At 41.9% G+C, this 19,407-nt stretch overlaps 1 protein-coding gene across 1 annotated transcript in view; it reads left to right on the top strand.

The window, feature by feature from the left end:
• Positions 1-19,407, top strand: part of SUSD5 (sushi domain containing 5) — a 102,553-nt gene that overhangs the window by 37,573 nt on the left and 45,573 nt on the right. Inside the window, exon 3 of the mRNA XM_069086139.1 lies at positions 6,522-6,640. Within this exon, the coding sequence (XP_068942240.1) occupies positions 6,522-6,640 (119 nt within the window). The remainder of the gene's footprint in view (positions 1-6,521; positions 6,641-19,407) is intronic.

Here is a 19,407-nt window from a genome sequence, read left to right as displayed (position 1 = left end):
CTTGGGAATGACTTCCCAGGAGGATAGCGGAGGCCACAGGGTTAGAAGCATTGCTATTCTCAAGTCTCTTGGGTTTGGGGTCCTGGGCTATTTCCGCTGGGGTCTAATGGGAGATGGTGGTCAAAATGGTGGCAATTTGACTGGCCTGGACCACACCACCTTCTGTTTTTCCCTCAGAATGCCTCGTTATTTCAGCTAGACTGATTTTCTTTGCTTTGTGAGCAGTAGTAGTTTAAATAGATAATTAGATAACAATAGATACTTGTTAAATTCTACTTTTGGATCAATTTGCCAACTTGAAACAAAATGGGGGCCCATAAAAGTTTTCAAATATGTAATATAGGTATATGTATATGTTACATATTTAAAATATATATTACATATGTATTCACATATATAAATTTATGGCCTGTGAGATAATATGTATGCATGTCTCTCTTTATATTAAAATAGGTAGATGAGGGGAAAATAAACAAGATTATTTATTTTATTTATTTAGTGTCTTTTATAGTACCCTCCAGGCAAATGCCTTCTTGGGCACTTTACCAAAGAAAATAAATGCAAATTCCAGGCAGACCTCAGCCCGGAAATCACCTCCCAGCTCTAACAGGCACCAAGTGCCTTTCCCAGCCTCCTCAATTCATCATGGGCCTCTCCTCTCCATCCATGGTCTGGGAGAACAAGAGCAGAGACAGTCACTGTTTAAATGCATATAGAAGGAACTCAGGCTAATGTCTCTAAACAGGGAAAAACCATTAGCAAGTTAGCTAATTGAGACTCTTTTACAAGTTTGTTGTCAACTTTAATAATTTGTTCTCACCAAGGACCCTGTAATTGATTACAGCCATTACAGTCTTGGTAAGAAGTGCCAGTTGAGGTTGAATTTCACAAGTAGGCAAGAATTCCTGTCTCGCTTGTGTTAGCAGGAACCTACCTTTACCCAGTATTAAACCACAAACTTTTCACATAGCTAACCACTTGAGCTAACATATTATGTGTGTTATGTTCTACGCAAGCCGCAAACAAACCCCTAATGAATTTTCAAGTAGTTATTCCTTATCCTGCCGGTTTACAACATTAACTTATGACACCTCCATTGGAATGGAATGTTTTACAGACGTCTGATAGTTATTCAAATAAGCATGGATTTACTGAGCTGGTTCCGAAAAGAGAATCTGCCAGACCTGATAGAAATAAGACCATGGGCAAGGCAACCAAACGTCTTCATTCCAAAGGACCCCAAGTCTCCATTAGGTGACTTCTTTAGAGAAGACACACTTAATTTGTCTTGGACTCATCAACCTCAGGGCTAAAACTAAGGGTTAAGAGCACAGAGTAGGAGCAACCCAGGAGGCTTTCAAACCTACTGAAATTTTAGAGGGGTCAATGTGATGATCTCTAAGCTCTCAATTGCTACCTAAGGGACAACCTTAGGTAAATTATTTGACCTCAATGTGCCTCGTCTTTACCTTCTGTTATATGGGAACAATTCTCACCTCACAGGAGCACAATGACCTTTATTAATTTATTCTTTCTCTCCATAGATAGTTATGCAGCTCCTACATGGAATAAAGTGGGTAATTGGGAAAGACTATAAGAAGACAAATAAATCATCCTCCCTGCCATCAAAAAATTTATAATACTGACAGGAAATAACTTTGAATATATCCAGCAAGTATTTGTTAAGCCAGTACCTACTGTGGGTCTGGCACCTGCTAGGTGCTGGGGATAAAAATATGAGAGGGAAACTGCCCTCCCTGCCCTCAGGCTAGCGGTTACTCAAGGGCCCGTTCCAATTCTGATCTACACTGAAGCTTTGAATTCACTCCTTTTCTGAGCTGACCTGGCTAGCCCCTTCCTGGAGTCAGGAAGACTTGAGTTCAAATCTGGCCTCACTTACTAGTTGTGTGACCCTGGGCAAGTCACTTCACCCTGTTTGCCTCAGTTTCCTCATCTATCAAATGAACTACAGAAGTAATGGCAAACCCACCCCAGTATCTTCGCCAAGAAAACCCAAAATGGGGTCTCAAAGAGTTGGACGCAACTGAAATGACAGAACAACAGCAGCCTCTTTTTTCTCCCTTGTCCCAGGGCATTCTTATTTCTCACTCCTATATTCTTGTTTTGAAGATCATCCCCAAATATTCGACTCAGGTCCATGCCTTCTGCCTGTGCAGACTCTGTCTCACTGCCCTAAGAATGATGAAGCTCTTAGGAGTTCCATGAGTCATCTTCCCACAGTGGAATGTCAACAGTCTAACTCCATTGAGTCCCTTCTGATTGCTTTTCCATGTTTACATCTTTATGCTTCTCTTGAGTCTGCTACTGAAATGTCAAATCTAGCACTTCATTAGACATAATTGCGTCTTATCAGAGCCTCAATATCTTAGTCAGCAAAATGAACGTGTGAGACTAGATGACCCCTGACGTTTCTCTTAGCTCCTCTTGTCTCTTCTGGCCAATGATCTCACACCCCTTGGCACCATTGTCATTTTTGTACATCTCCTCTCTATTACTGTGGGTAAGTTTCTTGAGTAGTCTGCCCAAGTACCTAATGCCTTTAAACATAGTAGGGCCTCAGTAAATGTTGAATGAATGAAATTGTCTGAGTGATGCATATTATTTCTTCCTTAAATCTTTCCAGTCCCCCAAACCCCTCTGAATTTCACTTAGGTTCAAACTGTGCTGTACTAGAAAGAATCCTGAATTTGGGGTAAGAAGACCTAGGTTTGAGTCCTAGCCATTCAACCTTTCTTAGCCTCAGTATCCTCATCTGTAAAATGGAGGTCATAATACCTAGCATTTACTTCCTTTGCAGGATTGTTGTGAGTTGCCAATGAAATAATGTATTATTGCAAAACATTTCATAAAACATACAGGGCTACATAAATGCTAGTTGAGACCCAAAATGAAATGGTGATGAAAAATGGGTAAGCAATAGACTATTTTCAAATTTACTTTTTAGTTTGAGAATAGGTGACTCCATAAATATTTATTGACCATTAACTGACCAACAGTGACAAGTCCAGGAATTTTGAAATGTGGTCAACTGTAAGAACATTGGAGATTGGGGAGCTTATCTGGGTGGGGTTGAAGATTGTATTCCCAGCACTTAGTATGGTATCTAGGACATAATAAGTGTGTAACAATTGTTTGTTGACTGACCTAAAGGATTCATTAAATTGGCAATATAGTTAATAAAAGTAATATAAACCAAAATGTCTTGAGCATACATTTTGGGAAGATAGAGAAAAGGCTCCCCCTCATCATAGGATTCAAAATAAATCGATTAAGTTCAATTCTATAAACATTTATTAGTGTTTGGTACTGTAGATTGCTAAATTACAAAATGATACAGTGCCTGTTCCCAGGGAGCTTACATTTTTTCTTAGCAGGGGTAGGAGTGGGGTAGATAATGAGAGAGAGAGGCAATATAGACACAGGCAAGTATAATATAATGTAGGTTGAGGTTGTGATGGTGGAACCAAAGTGCTCTAAGAAAATGTGATGTTCCCAGTAGTCCAAATTAGGCTACAAAAAAAAGGTGGCCCATGGGCTGGGCCTTGGATAAGAATGTTGGAAGAGTGGACTAGTTGATAGAAAGATGAACTTTGAATCAGGAAGACCTGGGTTCAAATTTGGCCTCAGACACTTACTAGCTGTATGACCCTGGGTAAGTCACTTGACCTCTCAGTTTCTTATCTGTAAAATGGGGATAAAAATAGCAGCTTCTCACAGCAAAGTTATGAGGACCTAGTTGACATAAAGGATGCAAATCTTAATTCTCTGTATAAATGTAAGCTATTATTATTTTTAAGGGAAAAAAATTCTGATTAGCAAAAGTGAGGAGTACTGTACTCCAAGTGTAGGGGATGTGCAGAGTAGATGTATGGGGATGTGAAATGAGAAGTTGAGTTTGAGGAACAGTTAGTTATCCAGTTTGTTGAGAATACAGAGTGTGTGACAGCTGTAAGTGTGAAGAATGGCTGGAAAGGGAGATTAGAGCCAGGTTATAGCTGGCCAATTACCCTCAAGCGTCCTTCCTCCTGTGTGTTTGATATGCTGAGTATGGTGTGAAATGCACAAGCTAAAATGGAATCTTGGTAGAAAAATCAGATAAATTCCTTATAATCATTCACCCAATTCTGGGTAGCAAGGGGGCACAGTGGATAGAGTGCTGGGCCTGGAGTCAGACTCATTTTCTTGAGTTCAGATCTGCCTTCAGACACTTAGTAGCTGCATGATCCTGGGCAAGTCATTAAACTCCTTTTGCCCCAGTTTCCTCATCTGTAAAATGAGCTGGAGAAGGACATTGCAAACCATTCCAGTATCTCTGCCAAGAAAACCCCAAATGGGGTCACAAAGAGTTAGACGTGAATGAAAACTACTGAACAGCAATTCTAGGCACGATCTTTTGGAACCTTGACTATGACCTTATTGTAAATTTGGCAGTCAGGGTGAGTCCTGGAGTCTTGGCCCAAGTTTAGACTGGATTATTAGCAATGAAAAGGTGTTATTCCATGTTGTCCTTGTTAATGGGGGCGTTAGAATTACAGTTTGACCAGCTTACAATGTTAGACAATGTTGCCTTTGGCAGAAAGTTCCAAACAGGGACTTGAATTGGCATCTGATTACTTCCTAGAATGCATCTACCTGTTCGCACTAAAGCTGGGCAGAGGAAATACCCAGGGGCGCAGATCCCAGCAAGGCCTTCAGGGAGAAGTCGTGTTTGTTACTGTAGTAGTTGGACCCCTTTGGATAGGGCCAAGAGAGGATAGACTTCCCTGACATCAATCTCTGTCCTATGATATTAAAGGATATTGCGGCATTATAACACGAAGAATTATTGTTCTCGAGCACATCCCCAAAGTAGGACGGCATTTGATCAGTTTCCTTGATTTGAAATAGCTTTTCTCTCTGAGAAGTCACTTATAAACAGCATTGTGTTATTGTGTTGTGGCTAACCTCCCAACCAAACCAATCCGAGGGGATTTTTTATCCAAAATACTCAGTGTTCTCTAGGTATTTCCTCCATCCTTCTGAGTGTGACAGTGTTTAGCCCATGGTCTGAATATACCTCAGTGAAATCTTCCTTCCTGCAGGGATGAGTCTATCAACATGATGTCAAATGGAATTATTACATAGAGGATAAAGACCTGACGTAGTGTGCTTTAGTGGTAAGAGCACTGGTGTAAGAGTCAAAGGATCTGGGTTCAAGTACCAACTCTGATAATTGTGACCTTGAATGAGTGACTTATCTTCTCTGGGCCTCAGTTTCCTCAAGCGTAGAATAAGGAGGTTGGGGTCCCTTCCAGCTCCAGATTCATTATCCTAAGCCTGGTATTCAAAGCTCTCCACAACCTGGCTTTCCTCTTCTTAATCCCGCATGGGCATCCGCGGTCCTAGCTAGGCTGTTTTATTAATGATTCTCCAAACATTGTGCAAATTGACTTTACTCATGTAGATCTTCCTCTTTGGAGTGCTTCCCAAATTCTGCCCATCTTCCATTAGAATTCCCCTCAATGGAAGCTTCCCTGATCGGTGTTTAGTTACACCTTGTTCCACTGAACTGCTACTGCTTGTTGACCCTTAGTCCTGTGAGTTTATGCAATGCTTTCTTGTGTGGATGGAACACTTATTGAGAATAGGACTGTTTTCATCTTTTTGGTGATCCCACAATACACAGGACACTGTGTTGTAGGCACTCAATACATCTTTTTAATGATTCTGAGTAAAAGACCAGAAGCAGCCATAGTCACATCTTCCATCTCCAAATCACCCTTCAAGTTTCCCTTGGTACTTTTTTCCAGACCAACATTTCCCTTTGAACACCCCAAGTTCCATTCTCACTTTCTCGATAGATGGGAATTTCTCTTTGTAGAGCCCCTCTTCACAGGCTCCACTGGTCTTGTGGGTAGAAGGACCCAGATCTTTTAGTAGCATTGCCTAAATTCTCCCCTACTCCTCTCCCTGATGCCTTTGGGACTTATCTCCTGGAGACTCCATCATCTTCCTTTTTTTCCCCTCATGATTTCTTATTAAAAGTAAATTCTGGATTTGCAGTTGAATAAGGACACATCTCAGTAGTGCTAGGAAAGAGCCTGGATCAGGATGGAAAGATTTTTGTAGTTAATAAACAGAGAACCTTTGGCTTTGAGGGGCTGTGGTACAAGCAGCATTTTTCTTTAACAAATGCAGAAATAATTTTCCACCTTCATATTTTATCCAGTGTAAAAAACAACAACCCAACACGTATTTCTTCTGGGTCTTGAATTTGTCTAGAAGATGCCCATAAATTGTCCTCTTTATCTTTCCTGTCTTTCTTTTCTTTCCTCAAAATGGGTTTTTCCACTCTACTACATTTAGTCAAAACTCTTTATGGGAGATATCTCTGGCCAACTGAAAGCTGGTGTGCTGGTGTTTAATGTTTGGTGACCACTGTGACCCACAAGAACTAGTAATTGCTCTTCTTTTTTCCAGTTCCACTTGAAGTTTTCCTTTGTCTCGTTCCTCTATTTTAGGACAACAGTGTGCGGCAAGATGAATGGGGAGCAGCCGAGTATGAAAGCCGTGGACGTGAAAATTGAAAGTGAGCTGATTCCTGGCAACAAATATGATGCCCTTTGTGTCAAGGATGAAGGTTAGTGCTGAAACTGCTGAAAAGACATGCAGGCAGGATACAAGTTGGCTCATAGGGTCTAGCTGAAGCCAGGAACTCACCAGCAATATCCCCCAACCTTTTAAAGAGAGTGGTGAATTTTAAAGAAAAACTTTTGTGTGGGTAGGAACTTGACCAGACTTGTTGAACACAGCATCACAAAAAGGAAGGCTTACCTTTTAGCAGAAAAATTGCTGGCAGAGTCATAACTAGGCATTTTTTGTGTCTAGGGCAAGATAAAAAAAAGATATTTTTGCAGTGTGGTGGTGTGAGGAGAGACAGAAACATGGGGATGCAGTCATAAGGTGGGAAGAAAGGACTAATTCTTGGGGTTCATCCAGTAACTTCCAGTCCAATACAATGCAATGAACATTTATTAAGCTCCTACAATATACACAGCATTGTACTAGGTTCTGTGGATCCAAACACAGAAATGAAAGTTTTTGTCCTCAAGAAGCTTACATTCTCCTAAAGGGACAGTTGCACGATTTTTTTCCAGCTTCCAAGGATGGTGGGAGTAACTCAAGGCTGGGGCTTTGTGGGAAAAGATGGACATTAGAATAAAGGTGTAAGAGATTCTAGAGAAGACAACATTCTAGAGTTGATCTGGTTCACCAAGAGGTCAAGATGAGGAAGGAAGGAGAGTGTAGCCAGTACCTGGGTGATGGCCTGGGAAAGAACTGCAGCATGGAAGGACTGGAGGTCACATTGAGGACAAAAAACAAGGTTAGGTGTTGTAAGGCAGGGGGAAAGAGATGAAATAAAGGAATTTCAGGATTCATGGACATGGATATGGAATAGTGAGTGATGACAAAGTCAAGGTATGACTATGTCTGTGTGTAGTCTAAGAATGGAGAGTAGATCAGACAAAGTAAGCAATTTGAGGAATTGGAAAGTTGAGCATAGTCCCATAGAATGAAGGCAAGAGTTAGGTATAAGTGGAAGTGAGCCGGTGAGCTGGCCTCTAAACTCACTGAGGAAGGCAAGGGGGTATCCTGGAGGATAGTGGATAACAGCTGTCAAATCTTGATATGGATCGAATGAATCTCCAAGGAAGAGTGATGACACCTCTCTGGACCTCAGTTTCCCTATCTGTAAAATGAAGGGCTTGGACTAGGTGACCTCTGAGGTATACTCCATTTCTGGGTCTATAGCCTGTGATTCCCATGAGCTACAATGAGGTGGCTGCATTGTTGTCACACCCACTTTACAAAAAAAACTGAAGTGCAGAGGTGACTTGCCCTTGGTCACACAGCTAAGTCATGGACAAGAGTGAGGAATCAAGCCCGGCATTTGGTTTTGACTCTAGAATGAGCCCAGTTCTTTCCATGACACAAGGGAGATAAAGAGGAATAACGATGGCTCTATCCATTGAGCCTGTAGCCTAGCAACAGCCCGTATCCTATTCAACCATCAATCAGCCCAGTTCAGAGGCACTCAGTGAGTATCTCAAGGTCACTCAGGCAGCTCCTCATCCTGGCTCAGGCTCCAAACCCAGCTCCTCCCTCACACCAATATCCCATCCTAGGCTTCCTTGTCACAGATAATAGACAAGGCTCTCTGCTGGCCAAGGGACCCTGATTGATATGGACACCATTGACAGTCCTGCACCTTCTCACCCCAACAGCTGGGCTGAAGTAAATTAAATCTGTAATGGAAATGGAAATTTAATTAACTGCCAAGGAAGGTTTACATATCCTACAGGTTACACAAATGGCATGCAGTGAATTCATTTTTTTTTTAATAACAGAAAGAAACTCTCAGGTATGTGCACTCAGCAGATGTTGGATAAGTGTATGGTGGGTTTGTTTCTTCTTGAGCTCTAAACAAGGTGACCTCAATTAAACAAGCAGAGATTGCCTGTGGGACCTCCTCTGAAACACTAAGTGTATTGTAAAATACTTGGATTTCTTGATTAGGAAGGGTCTTCCCCCAAACTGTTGGCTTTCTGCATGCATACAGGGACTCCTGGTGAGGAGGCCTGCCCAGGGAACCGCAATCAGTGATAGTACCAATTCTCCGGCCTGCTTTTCTCCAGCTAATGAATATGGTGAATGAAATTAATATTGAGCTGCAGGGAGAACATTAATGAGTGCTGCTCCTGGAAATGAATGCATAGATTGAAGTGTAATTAAGACATATCCAAAGACTCAGACTTCCATAACTCCTTGAGCAGACAATGACATTGCCCAAGTGACTTTAGGGGAAAGAGTGGAAGGAAACTTTGTGATTGAGGATCATGGAAGGAACCTTAGGAACCATCTATCTAAGCCCTTCATTTTACAGAAAGTGGAAGGCCAGAGAGTAGACTCAGTCAACTGACCAGCAAGTATTTATGATGTGGTTACCACAAGAGATGACACCCAAGTCAGAAAACCTACCACTCCTATCATGAGCATTCAATTTAATTTATTAAATGCGCATTTATTAAGTGCCTACTGTGTACAAGGTGAGAGGCAGTAGAGATGACAGAAGGTGGAATTTCTCTGACTTGGGTGACCCTTCTGGTGGTCTATTTGAGTTGGGGGTGTGGAGCATGAGTTCTGTATTCTACCTTCAGAGGGCACAAGAAGGTCCCCAATATTATCCTCGATAGATGGTCCTATTGGATGTGTGAGTCTTTGTAGAGTCAATAACTCTGTTGACACTGTTCTTTTAGATCCAAAGAGTATCACCCTCGACATCAGAATGAGGGAAGAGAAAATGAATGAATAAGTGAATGAATGAATGAATGAATGAATGAATGAATGAATGAATGGTAAAGCCCCTCCAGGTCATAGTCTTTGTGGATCTGATGCAGCAACAAATGTAGCAGGTCAGGAAATAACATGGTCCAGCCTGGGACCAGCTAGATATGGTGAGATCTCATCCATTAAGACACCATGTCCTAGACTATTGTCGAAGCACCCAGGACTTGGGGACCTGTCCCGTCCTATAGAAATAGACTAGTCTCTTTAGTATCCTGTGGAAGTATTATTTATTAGTCTTTCTATCATCCCAAGGAAGAATTTATTCCGTGGAGAGACTCCTTTCTCCACTATATCATACTGCCTAGACTGATCCTCAGGAGACACCTGGATTCAAATCCCTCCTTAACTTCTACAAAGCTGATTTTCCTCCTCTGTAATATGGGGATAATATCAGTGGTACCCACCATATCAGGTTGTAAGGACTGAATGAGATGAAGGATTCTTTGTGAACCTTAAAGTGCCATAGGAATGTCAGCCTTTTTATCATAAGTGCAGTCCCCGGGTATCTCTCATCACAGTATTCCCCCGATCTGGTCAGATGTGCCAGTGACCGGATATTTTAAAGGCCCTTCAAAAATCAAATGAGATAATATTTGTAAAGGGCTTAGCACAGAGCTAGCACCCCGCCTCCCCTTCTTCAGCCCTGCCCTAGCTAGGTAAGTCACTTTCTCTCTCCTTGGTTCACCTTGCTCTGCTGGGAGAGGATCTAATGGGAGATATCCTGCCTCCTGAGAGACAGTGTGGTATATTGGAAAGAGCATCAGACCCAGACCCAAGTCTCAGCTCCAACTCTTGGAATCACAGATCCAGAGATGAAAGGGACCTCAGAGACCATATGAGGAAACTGAGCCCCAGGTCACACAGAAAGTAATGATCAGCACAGAAATTTGAAGACAGGTCTGTTTCCCACATCGGTGTTCTTTCTACGTTACTAGCTATGTGGCTGTGGGCCACCTTTATGAACCTCACTCTGCCTATATTTATAGTAGAGAAGATAACACTTGTAGGGGCAGCCAGGTGGCTCAGCGAGTAAGAGCACCCACCGGCTCCAGTGTCGGGATGACCTGGATCAAATCCGGGCTCAGATACTCAGCACCACACCCAGAAATAACTGGCCGTGTAACCTTGAGCAAGTTACTTAACCCCGATTGCTTTAAAAAAAAAAAAAAAAGAAGATAACACTTGTGTTACCTGCATCAAAGGACTTGGCAAACCATCTAGCCCTGTAAAACTATGAGCCAGAGATGCCACTTCCCTCCTCCATCTTCCCACCTGTCACATGCTTCACTGTCATGTTGCCTGAGCTGATGGATGGGGCCCCTCCTTGTCCCATCCCAGCTGCTAACCTGACCTGGATTCACCCAGATGCCTTGGGCTCCTGTGGCCAGCCTGGCTGTAGACTTCACCAGCAGGGAACTATCCTCTCATTGGCACTCCGGGACTTAGTTGGTGCCCTAGATCCTGGAGTCACTGCTCAAGTTAGACCTTACCAAGATCCTTGAAGGAAAAGTACAAAAAAATCTAGTGACCTATTAGAGGGAGATGGGAAATCAGAATGCAGCAGCCTTCTTTCTAATCAGCCCTTCTGCCCCCAGACTCTTTTATCATGTGGAATTTTGTCCCGGATTTCATTTTCTTTTATCATGAACTAAGATTTGGGGTTAATGCTTATTTTGGGGATGCAGGACTAGCTAAGATGGTGGGTATCTCTGGCCTAACCACACCAACTATGGTGAGCTTGGATTAGTTCAGCAGCCAATTCTATTGAGGTCATGGTTAATGAATGAATAAAAAGGAAGGAAGTAAGGAAGGAGATGAAAGAAGGAAAGAAGGAAAGAGATGAAAGAGGAAGGAAGGAAAGAAGAAAGAAAGAGAAAGAGGAAGGAAAGGAGAGAGGGAGAGAAAGAAAGAAAAGGAAGGAAAGGAAGAACATTTATTAAACACTTACTACATCTATCTATCTTATCATATTTATGGAAATTGGTCTTTAACGGAGTCTACAAAACATACACATGTGAAATGAAGGGCACATCCTTCTGGGGGTTGTGTGCTGAAATGACTTTCTTTGAAAGTATGTGTTGCTTTCTTACCTCCCTCAGTGAGACCATTTAATGACTTTAACAAGAAACAGCTGCGCAGAATTGTGCAGGCTTGTTTTTTTTTCCTTGAGGGTGAATGGAAGGCAAGGTCTCCAATAAATTTCATGTGCAACACAACAAATTTGTACTTAATATGTTTTTAAAAGTTATGTTTTATTTATGTACAATCTGGGGATATTTAGCCTGGGGAAGAGAAGACTTTGGGGGAACATAATAGCTGTCTCCAAGTATTTGAAGAGGCAGGTGGGTGGTGCAGTGGATAGACTGTGGGGTCTGGAGTCAGGAAGACCTGAGTTCAAATCTGGCCTCAGACACTTACTAGCTGTGTGACCCTAGTCAAGTTACTTGACCTATTTGCCTCAGTTTCCTCAACTGCAAAACAGGGGTAATAATAACACCTTTCCCACAGGGTTGTTGTGAGGATCCATTGAAATAATAATTGTAAATCTTTGTGTATAGTGGCTGGCACATAGTACACGCTATATAAATGGTAGCCATTATTGGCTATTATTATTATTATTTCATGCAGAGGAGGCATTGATTATTGGTGTGTTCTCGGCCTGAAGGGGTATTATCAGGAGCAGTCTAATGGGGGAGATAACATTCAAACAACTGCATCCAAACAAGCTAGATTGGAAATTACCAACCGAGGGAAGGTGCTAGCTTTACGAGAGATGGAGAAAGGCTTCAGAGTCAATATATTCAGATGAATTTCAGAAGAAATGACCCCTGAAGTCCCTTCCAGCTCCTCTGGTCTGTGATGCCCCGAGGGATTCATTTGCTATGGCTGATGGGAACTAGAGTCGGCAGCCTCGCATAATGAGCTGAAATACAGCCCTAGACCCGGATGAAATGCAAATAAGTGGTGCAGTGGAAAGGACTCTGGATTTGGTATCTAGGGCCTGGGTTCTAAACCTGGCTCTGCTAATTACTAACTATGAGACCTTGGTCAGGTTCATTCATTTCCCTGGGCCTCAGTTTCCCCTCTTTAAAGTGAGGGAGTTGGACAGGACAATCTCTAAAGTGTCTTCCAGATGGGGAAACTGAGGCCTGGAGAGTTGAAGACCCATCCAACCTCGACCTGAGGTGCTCCAAGGGTGAGGCTGTTGCCCCATGAGCACAGCCCCACTTGTGCTTGACCTCAATCTCTTTCTGGTCTGTGGTACCAGTCAGAAGCAGCCTGTTACCCAGTGATGTATTATGCAGCTATCACAGCCCTCCTTCTCTTCAGTCATAAAGGAAAAATGACGGCTTAGAATTCCAATAAAGGCAAATATAAGTCTCATAAACTTATGTGAAGGCACAGAAGGCAAACAAGTCCTGGGGAGTGTTCACATGGCCTTCTTTTAAAAAGATTATCGTTATTAATAAACTTTGCCACAAAGTGGGCCTTTTCTTTTCCTTCCCAATCCTTTGCATTTAAGCTGACAGTGAATTTCCAGCCCTGTGGTGATCTCACTTAAACTAATAAATGAAGTTATTCTTAACCAACCGGATGCTGGTGAAAGAAGCCTCCTCCACTCTGGGTCACAAGCCTTGCATCTCTCAACATCCCGGCTGCTCCAGGCAAAGGAGCTGGAGTGCTGACAGTCATGAGATCTGTGTTCTGGTCCACCTGAGCTCTTCTGGACTCCAGCGTCTTGAGGTTTTCACTTCTGTTTCAAAGCAGGATGACCTCGCTCCCTCCTCACCACCCCAATCCACCTCTTCTTAGTGCCCTGCTCCAAGCAGTCTGACCCCACCCAGTCCAAATGGCCTTGACCTACCAGGGCCCATCTCCCTACTCCAGTTCATTCTTCACTCAGCTGTCAAAGAGATCTTTCTAAAGTTTCAGTCTGACTGTATCAGCCCTCCCCCATCTCCAATTGTTCCTGATGGCCAGGATCAAATATAAAATCCTCTGCTAGACGTTCAAAGCCCTTCATGACCCTTCCTACCTCTCCAGATGTAGTACACCTTTCTCCCTACCTCATACTCTACAGTCTAGTGACAGCGCCTTCCTTTCTTTTCTTCATACTGCCCATCTTGAAACGGGCATTTTTACTGGCTGACCCCCAAGCCTGGAATTCTCACCTTCCTCGCCTTCACCTCCCAGCCACCTCCAAGTCTTAGCTAAAATCCCACCTCCTTCAGGAAGTCTTTCCTCCTCTCCTCAATCTATCTTTCATAAGATATATTAACATATATATACCTATACGTATTAACTTTACTGAGTTGAATTCCTATTTGTTCTCTCTCCCTCTTGCTCTCTCATTCTCTCTCTCCTTTCTCTTTCTCTCTTTCTCTCTCTCCCCCTCCCCCTCCCCCCTCATTGTCTTTCTCTCCTCCCTCTCCTCTCCTCTCTCTCCTCCCCTCCCCCCATTCTCTGTCTCTCTCTCCCTGCCTCCCTCCTTGTATCTAGTTGTTTGCATGCTTACATTCCCCCATTAGGCTGACATCCTTAAGAGCAAGGAGTGGTCTGATTTGGGGGTTTTTTTGGCCTTTCTTTGTATCACCAGCACACAATAGGCACTTAATGAATGCCTGTTGACTTGACCTAAAATGAGACAGCTGGACTAGATAGCCTCTGAGGCCCTTTCTCCCTATAAATCATAATCGTGTGACATCATACAGGCAAGAAGAGACTTTCTGAAAAGTCCAAGGGCAGGTGCCTAATTTCCAGGTCTCTGCTGGGGGCAGCTGAACCTTCAGTGAGTCCAAGCATGGAGTCAAAGGAAGCAAATTCAATGAATCGGGATTTATTTAGCCCAGAATGCCCTTGGTGGGTGTGGTAGGATCAGTTCCCATCAGCAGCGACCTGGCTCATTTTATCCTTTAACTCATTTGTATCATACTTTCTTTAACTGCTGTCAACCAGTCGATCAAGAAGTATTTATTAAGTGCCTACTGTGTGCCAAGTACTGCAAGGTGCCACACTAAACACTGAGCAGGGATACAAAGATGCCTAAGCCCCCTGACCTCAGAGAGCTTACTGTGGTGCCATAGGAAGACAAACCATGCTCAATTGAACTTGGCAGACATTATTAAGCAGCAGGGTAGTAGAGGGGATAGATAACCAGCCTTGTGTAGACGGAGTTTCCTCATTAAGAGTTCCCTGCAGTGATGAAAGCTTAGTTCTCTCCCCCCAAAAATACTTTGTACAAATCAAAACAGAATGCTGCAAAATCATGACAATCTAGGTTTTTCCCCAAGAAAAGAAATGAGAAGACATTTCTCTCTGCTTCTCTCCAGAGGTGGGGGACCATGAATGTAGAGTGCTACATACAATGTCAGACATTTGGGGGATATTTGGTTCAAGTTGTTGAATTTTTTGTTTGTTCCTTTTTGGATTGTTTATTATAAGGCATGGCTCTGTGGGGGGAGAGGGAAAAGAATAGATTGGTTAATGTAAATGATGTAAAAATGTATGAATATTTTTTTAAATATGAAGGCACTGTGCAAGGGACCTCAGACAGTAATGAAACAGTCTCTCCCTCAAGCTACTTTGACTCTGGAGGCTGGAGAGCAGAATATACTATGTACCCAGGCAACTACATGCTAATTTGAGGAAGGAGGAGGTATTAGTAGATAGAAGGATCCAGAATCCTGTCTGGAGGAAGGAGGTCCTGAGCAAAGCCTTGAAGGAACAGAAAGGAGCAAGGCATGTGTTCTAGGCATGAAGGACATCCCAGGCAAAGGAAGAGGCAAAAGACACAATGCAAGTGTGAGGAACAGTCAGTAGCCCAATTGGACTGAACCAGCTAGCCTTTGAAGAGTAATAGCATGAGATAAGGCTGCAAAGGTGGGCAGAAGTCCCTTTGGACAGGCAGAGTTAATATTTTTCATGGAGGCAATGGAGAGCCTCTGAAATATTTTGAGCAAAGGGGTACCATAATCTGACGTAGCTTGGGAAGCTGATTTGGGTTACTCTTGGAGTTCATATGTTCATATGCATTCTTATGTGTTGAATACCACCTCCTGCCCAGTAGAGTGGAAGTTCCTTGAGGGTAGGGACTTTTTCATTTTTGCTTTGTATCCCTAGATCATTTTTAAAAATATGTTCTAATTGATCACTTTTGTTTTTACATCACCTACACTTCCCACAATTATCCCTTTCCCCATGTCCTCCTAGAGGGATTGGAGAAGAGGGGGGATTAGAGGCAAGAGACCAACTAGGAGACCTTGACAAGAAACCCAAGGAAGAGGTGATGAAGGTCCCATTAGGGCAATTACTGTGAGTGGAGGAAAGGAGACCAATGTGAGAGGGGAGAATACACAGGATTCTCATACTTGACAATGAATTGAATGTCCAGTGGGTTAGTGAGGAAAAGGGGAGAGTGAGAGGTGACTCTGAGGTTGAAGACCTGGGTGACTGGGAGGATGGTCTGAACACACAGACAACCCCCCCCCAAAAAAAAAAACCAGTATGGAAGAAGGGCTTTGAGTGATCTGGGAATTTAAAAGAAAGCAGAGATCACTTGTGACTGGAGAATTAGGGATGGTTAATGGAGGCAGCAGTATTTGAACTGGACCTTGAAGGATAGATAGGAGCTCAAAAGGAGGAATGAGTGGGCAAGGAAGAGGAGAGAATTTCAAGCAAAATCAACAGCATAAGCAGAAATGCAGTAATAGGGAAGCATAAAACATTTTTGAAAAGGCAATATGATGCCATGGAAAGAATGAAGGGTTCTCCCTTAACTCTTAATTTAACCTTTAATTTACATACCTTAGCATGTAAAGTCATAAAGAAAAAATTAACTGAACTTCAAGAAGCCATAGACAGTAATACAATATTAGTAGGAGCTTTCAATGTTCCTCTCTCAGTTTTGAATAATCCTAACAGAAAGGTAAACAAAAGGGAAAAAGACAGAACTGAACAAATTGCTGGAGAAACTTAATCTAAAAGACTTCTAAATGGAACTGCTAAAGAATCTACATTTTTTTCTCAGCATCACATGGAACAAATTTTTACAAAATTTGATCATATACTAGAACACAGAGATATTGTAAACAAATGCAAAAAGACACAAATAATAAAAATATCCTTTATAGACCATAATACAATAAAAATAGTAATCAGTCCAGGCAACACGCACAAAAGATACAGACCCAAACAGAGACTTAAACAATGAATCCTAAATAATGAGTTGGTCAAAGAACAAATTATAGAAACAATTACTGATAAAATAATAATGATGAAACAATGTGCCAAATTTCTGAGATGCCATTAAAGCAATACTCATGACAAAAATCATATCCCTTCAAATGTGCATTAACAAAATAGAAAAAGGGAAGATGAATGAAATTAATATTAAATTATACAATATAATTAAATATTAAATTAAATAGCCATATAATTTTTAAAAATTATAAAATCAACAAGCAAAACTAAAATAACCATATAATTTTTAAAAATTATAAAATCAACAAGCAAAACTAAAACACAAAAGAAAAGATATTGAAAATTTAGAGAAGAAATAGGTAGACTGGAAACCAAAAAAGTTATTGACATGATAAATTAAAAGCTTGTTCTTTGAAAAGACTAATAAAATTGATAAACTGTTAGCCAAGTTGGTTAAAGAGAACAGAAAAATCAGATCAATAGAATAGCAAATGAACAAGGTAAAATCACCATAAAATTAGAAGAAATGAAAAAGAGTAATTAGAATCTATTATACACATGTATGCACTAACAGAACTGATAACGTAAAAGAAATAGGGAAATTGTTGTCCAGTCATGGACTCTTCATGACCCTACTTGGTGTCTTCTTGACAAAGAAACTGGAGTGGTTTTCCACTCCCTTCTCCAACTCATTTTACAGATAAGGAAACTGAGGCAAACAGGGATAAGTGATTTGCCCAGAGTCACACAGCTAGTAAATATATACTGTAGCAATTTTCCATTTCCTTCTCCAGATGATTTTACAGATGAGGAAACTAAGACAAACGGGATGAAGTGACTTGCCCAGGGTCACACAGGTAGTAATAGTCTGAGGCCAGATTTGAACTCAGGAAGGTGAGTCTTCCTGACTCCAGGTCCAGAACTCTATGCACTATGGCACCACCCAGCCACCCTAGAGGAATACCTTCAAAATACCCAAACAAACAAAAGACCAGATAGATATCTTAAATAAGCCAGTCACAGAGATGAAAGAGAACTAACTGTGAAGAAACTACCAAAGAAAAAGAACGAAGGAAGTATGTCACAGTGGGAAGAGCTCTTGGTTTGGGGGTCAGGGGTCCTGGGTCCATACTGTGCCTCTGTTTTCTTACTGCCTGTCCGACACTGGGAAAGCTGCTGAACTTTTCTAGGTGTTATTTAATATCCTCATCTGTAAAATGATGAGGTTGGACCCAATGGTCTCTGAAGTGCCTAAGGTCTATACAAGTGACCTTGTGTGTCCAAACCTATTCCAACCTTAGGCCACTGGAGATCCCAGACATGAGTATAATCCATCCTGGGAGAGCCTGGGAATTGGAGGAGCCAAATGGTATTGTACCAGTTGTGATCCCTACAGATTCCACCACTAAACACTCAGCTTCTGGAGCAAATGTTTCTGTGTTGTCCCTGGAGTCTAAAGCTGGTGAGACCTAGTAAGTGGGATTCCCAGTTAAAAGGAGGTAAGCTTAACTTCAGATGAAAAGTGGCTTTGAAATGGAGATTTTGCTCCAAGTTGCTATGTGCTGCTGTCATATAAGTAAATAGCATGTATGTATGTGTACTCATTAGAAGAATCGAATAGGTTCTAAGAATCTGAAAGCTAGAACAGTGGAGGGTTCTGTGATGGAGTGAGAATGAGACTCCATATGAGGTTCACTTGGGGTACCACGTTTGAGGAAAGACATCGATGAGTAAGAAGATGTTCAGAGAAGGTGGAGAGGCCAGGAGGGTGAATGATGTATGAGGACAGAGTGAAAGAACTGGGAATGTTTAGTCTGGAGAAGAGAAGACTTGGCATGGGAGAGGGCTAGGATCATGAAACCTCCTTCAAGTATCTGAAGGGAGGTCACATGGAGGGAGGATTAGCCTTGTTTAACTTGGCCGCAGAGGGAAGAACCAGGAGCAGTGGGGTGGAAGTTTACTAAGGAAAAGCTTCACAACAATTAGCTGTATCCACAAGTGGATTGGACTGTCTCCAGAGGTCTTCAAGCCAAGCCTGGGCAGATACAAGTCAGGGAAGTTCTTTTTATTAGCTCACCTCTCAAATCTCCAAATTATTATAATTATTGTAGTAGAGATTCTTTTTTTCAAGTATCATTTGGACTTGGTGGCTGACGAGGTCTCTTCCAACACTGAAATTCTTTGTCATGAGTTTTAATGGCTTGTCTTTCCCCTTTGAGATCCTATAATAGTGAGAGAAAGTCTTCTAGCACATCATGGAGATTCCTATGGAAGATTTATGTATAGACCTAGTCAAGAATTTGTTGTTCATTTGTTAAATTTGGGTCCGACTCTTTAAGATACTGGAGTGGTTTGATATGTCCTTCTCCAGAACATTTTTACAGATGAGGAAACTGAGGCAAAGTTAAGGGACTTGCCCAGGGTCACAAAGCTATTAAGTGTCTGAGGTCAAATTTAATTCAGGTCTTCCTGACTCCAGACCCCAGCACTCTATCCACTGCATAACCCAGCTGCCCCTAGACAAGAATAAAGAAATCTCTCTTAGAGGCTCCCATAAAGGTCTGAATCTGTGGAGGGAGTTCCCACAGCTATAGACTCTCAGATATGTTAATAAAAAATAAATTCTCAGAGACTGTGAAGTTTCCACAAAATATTACAGTTTCATCGGTTTTCACTTCAGTAAAGGCATCTGAATTGTCATAGGAGATACTGAGGGAAGATTCATTTCTCAACATCACAGGAATTAATTCTTTTGACTGGATGGGGAATAGTTGAAAGAAAAAGGAAGGAAGGAGGGAG

The sequence above is a fragment of the Petaurus breviceps genome, unplaced genomic scaffold, assembly GCF_028583685.1.
Source record: "Petaurus breviceps papuanus isolate PSGF00001 unplaced genomic scaffold, PetGlider_PUasm1.0 178, whole genome shotgun sequence".
In the NCBI taxonomy this organism is placed as follows: domain Eukaryota; kingdom Metazoa; phylum Chordata; class Mammalia; order Diprotodontia; family Petauridae; genus Petaurus; species Petaurus breviceps.
This window is presented reverse-complemented; position numbering and strand designations above follow the sequence as displayed.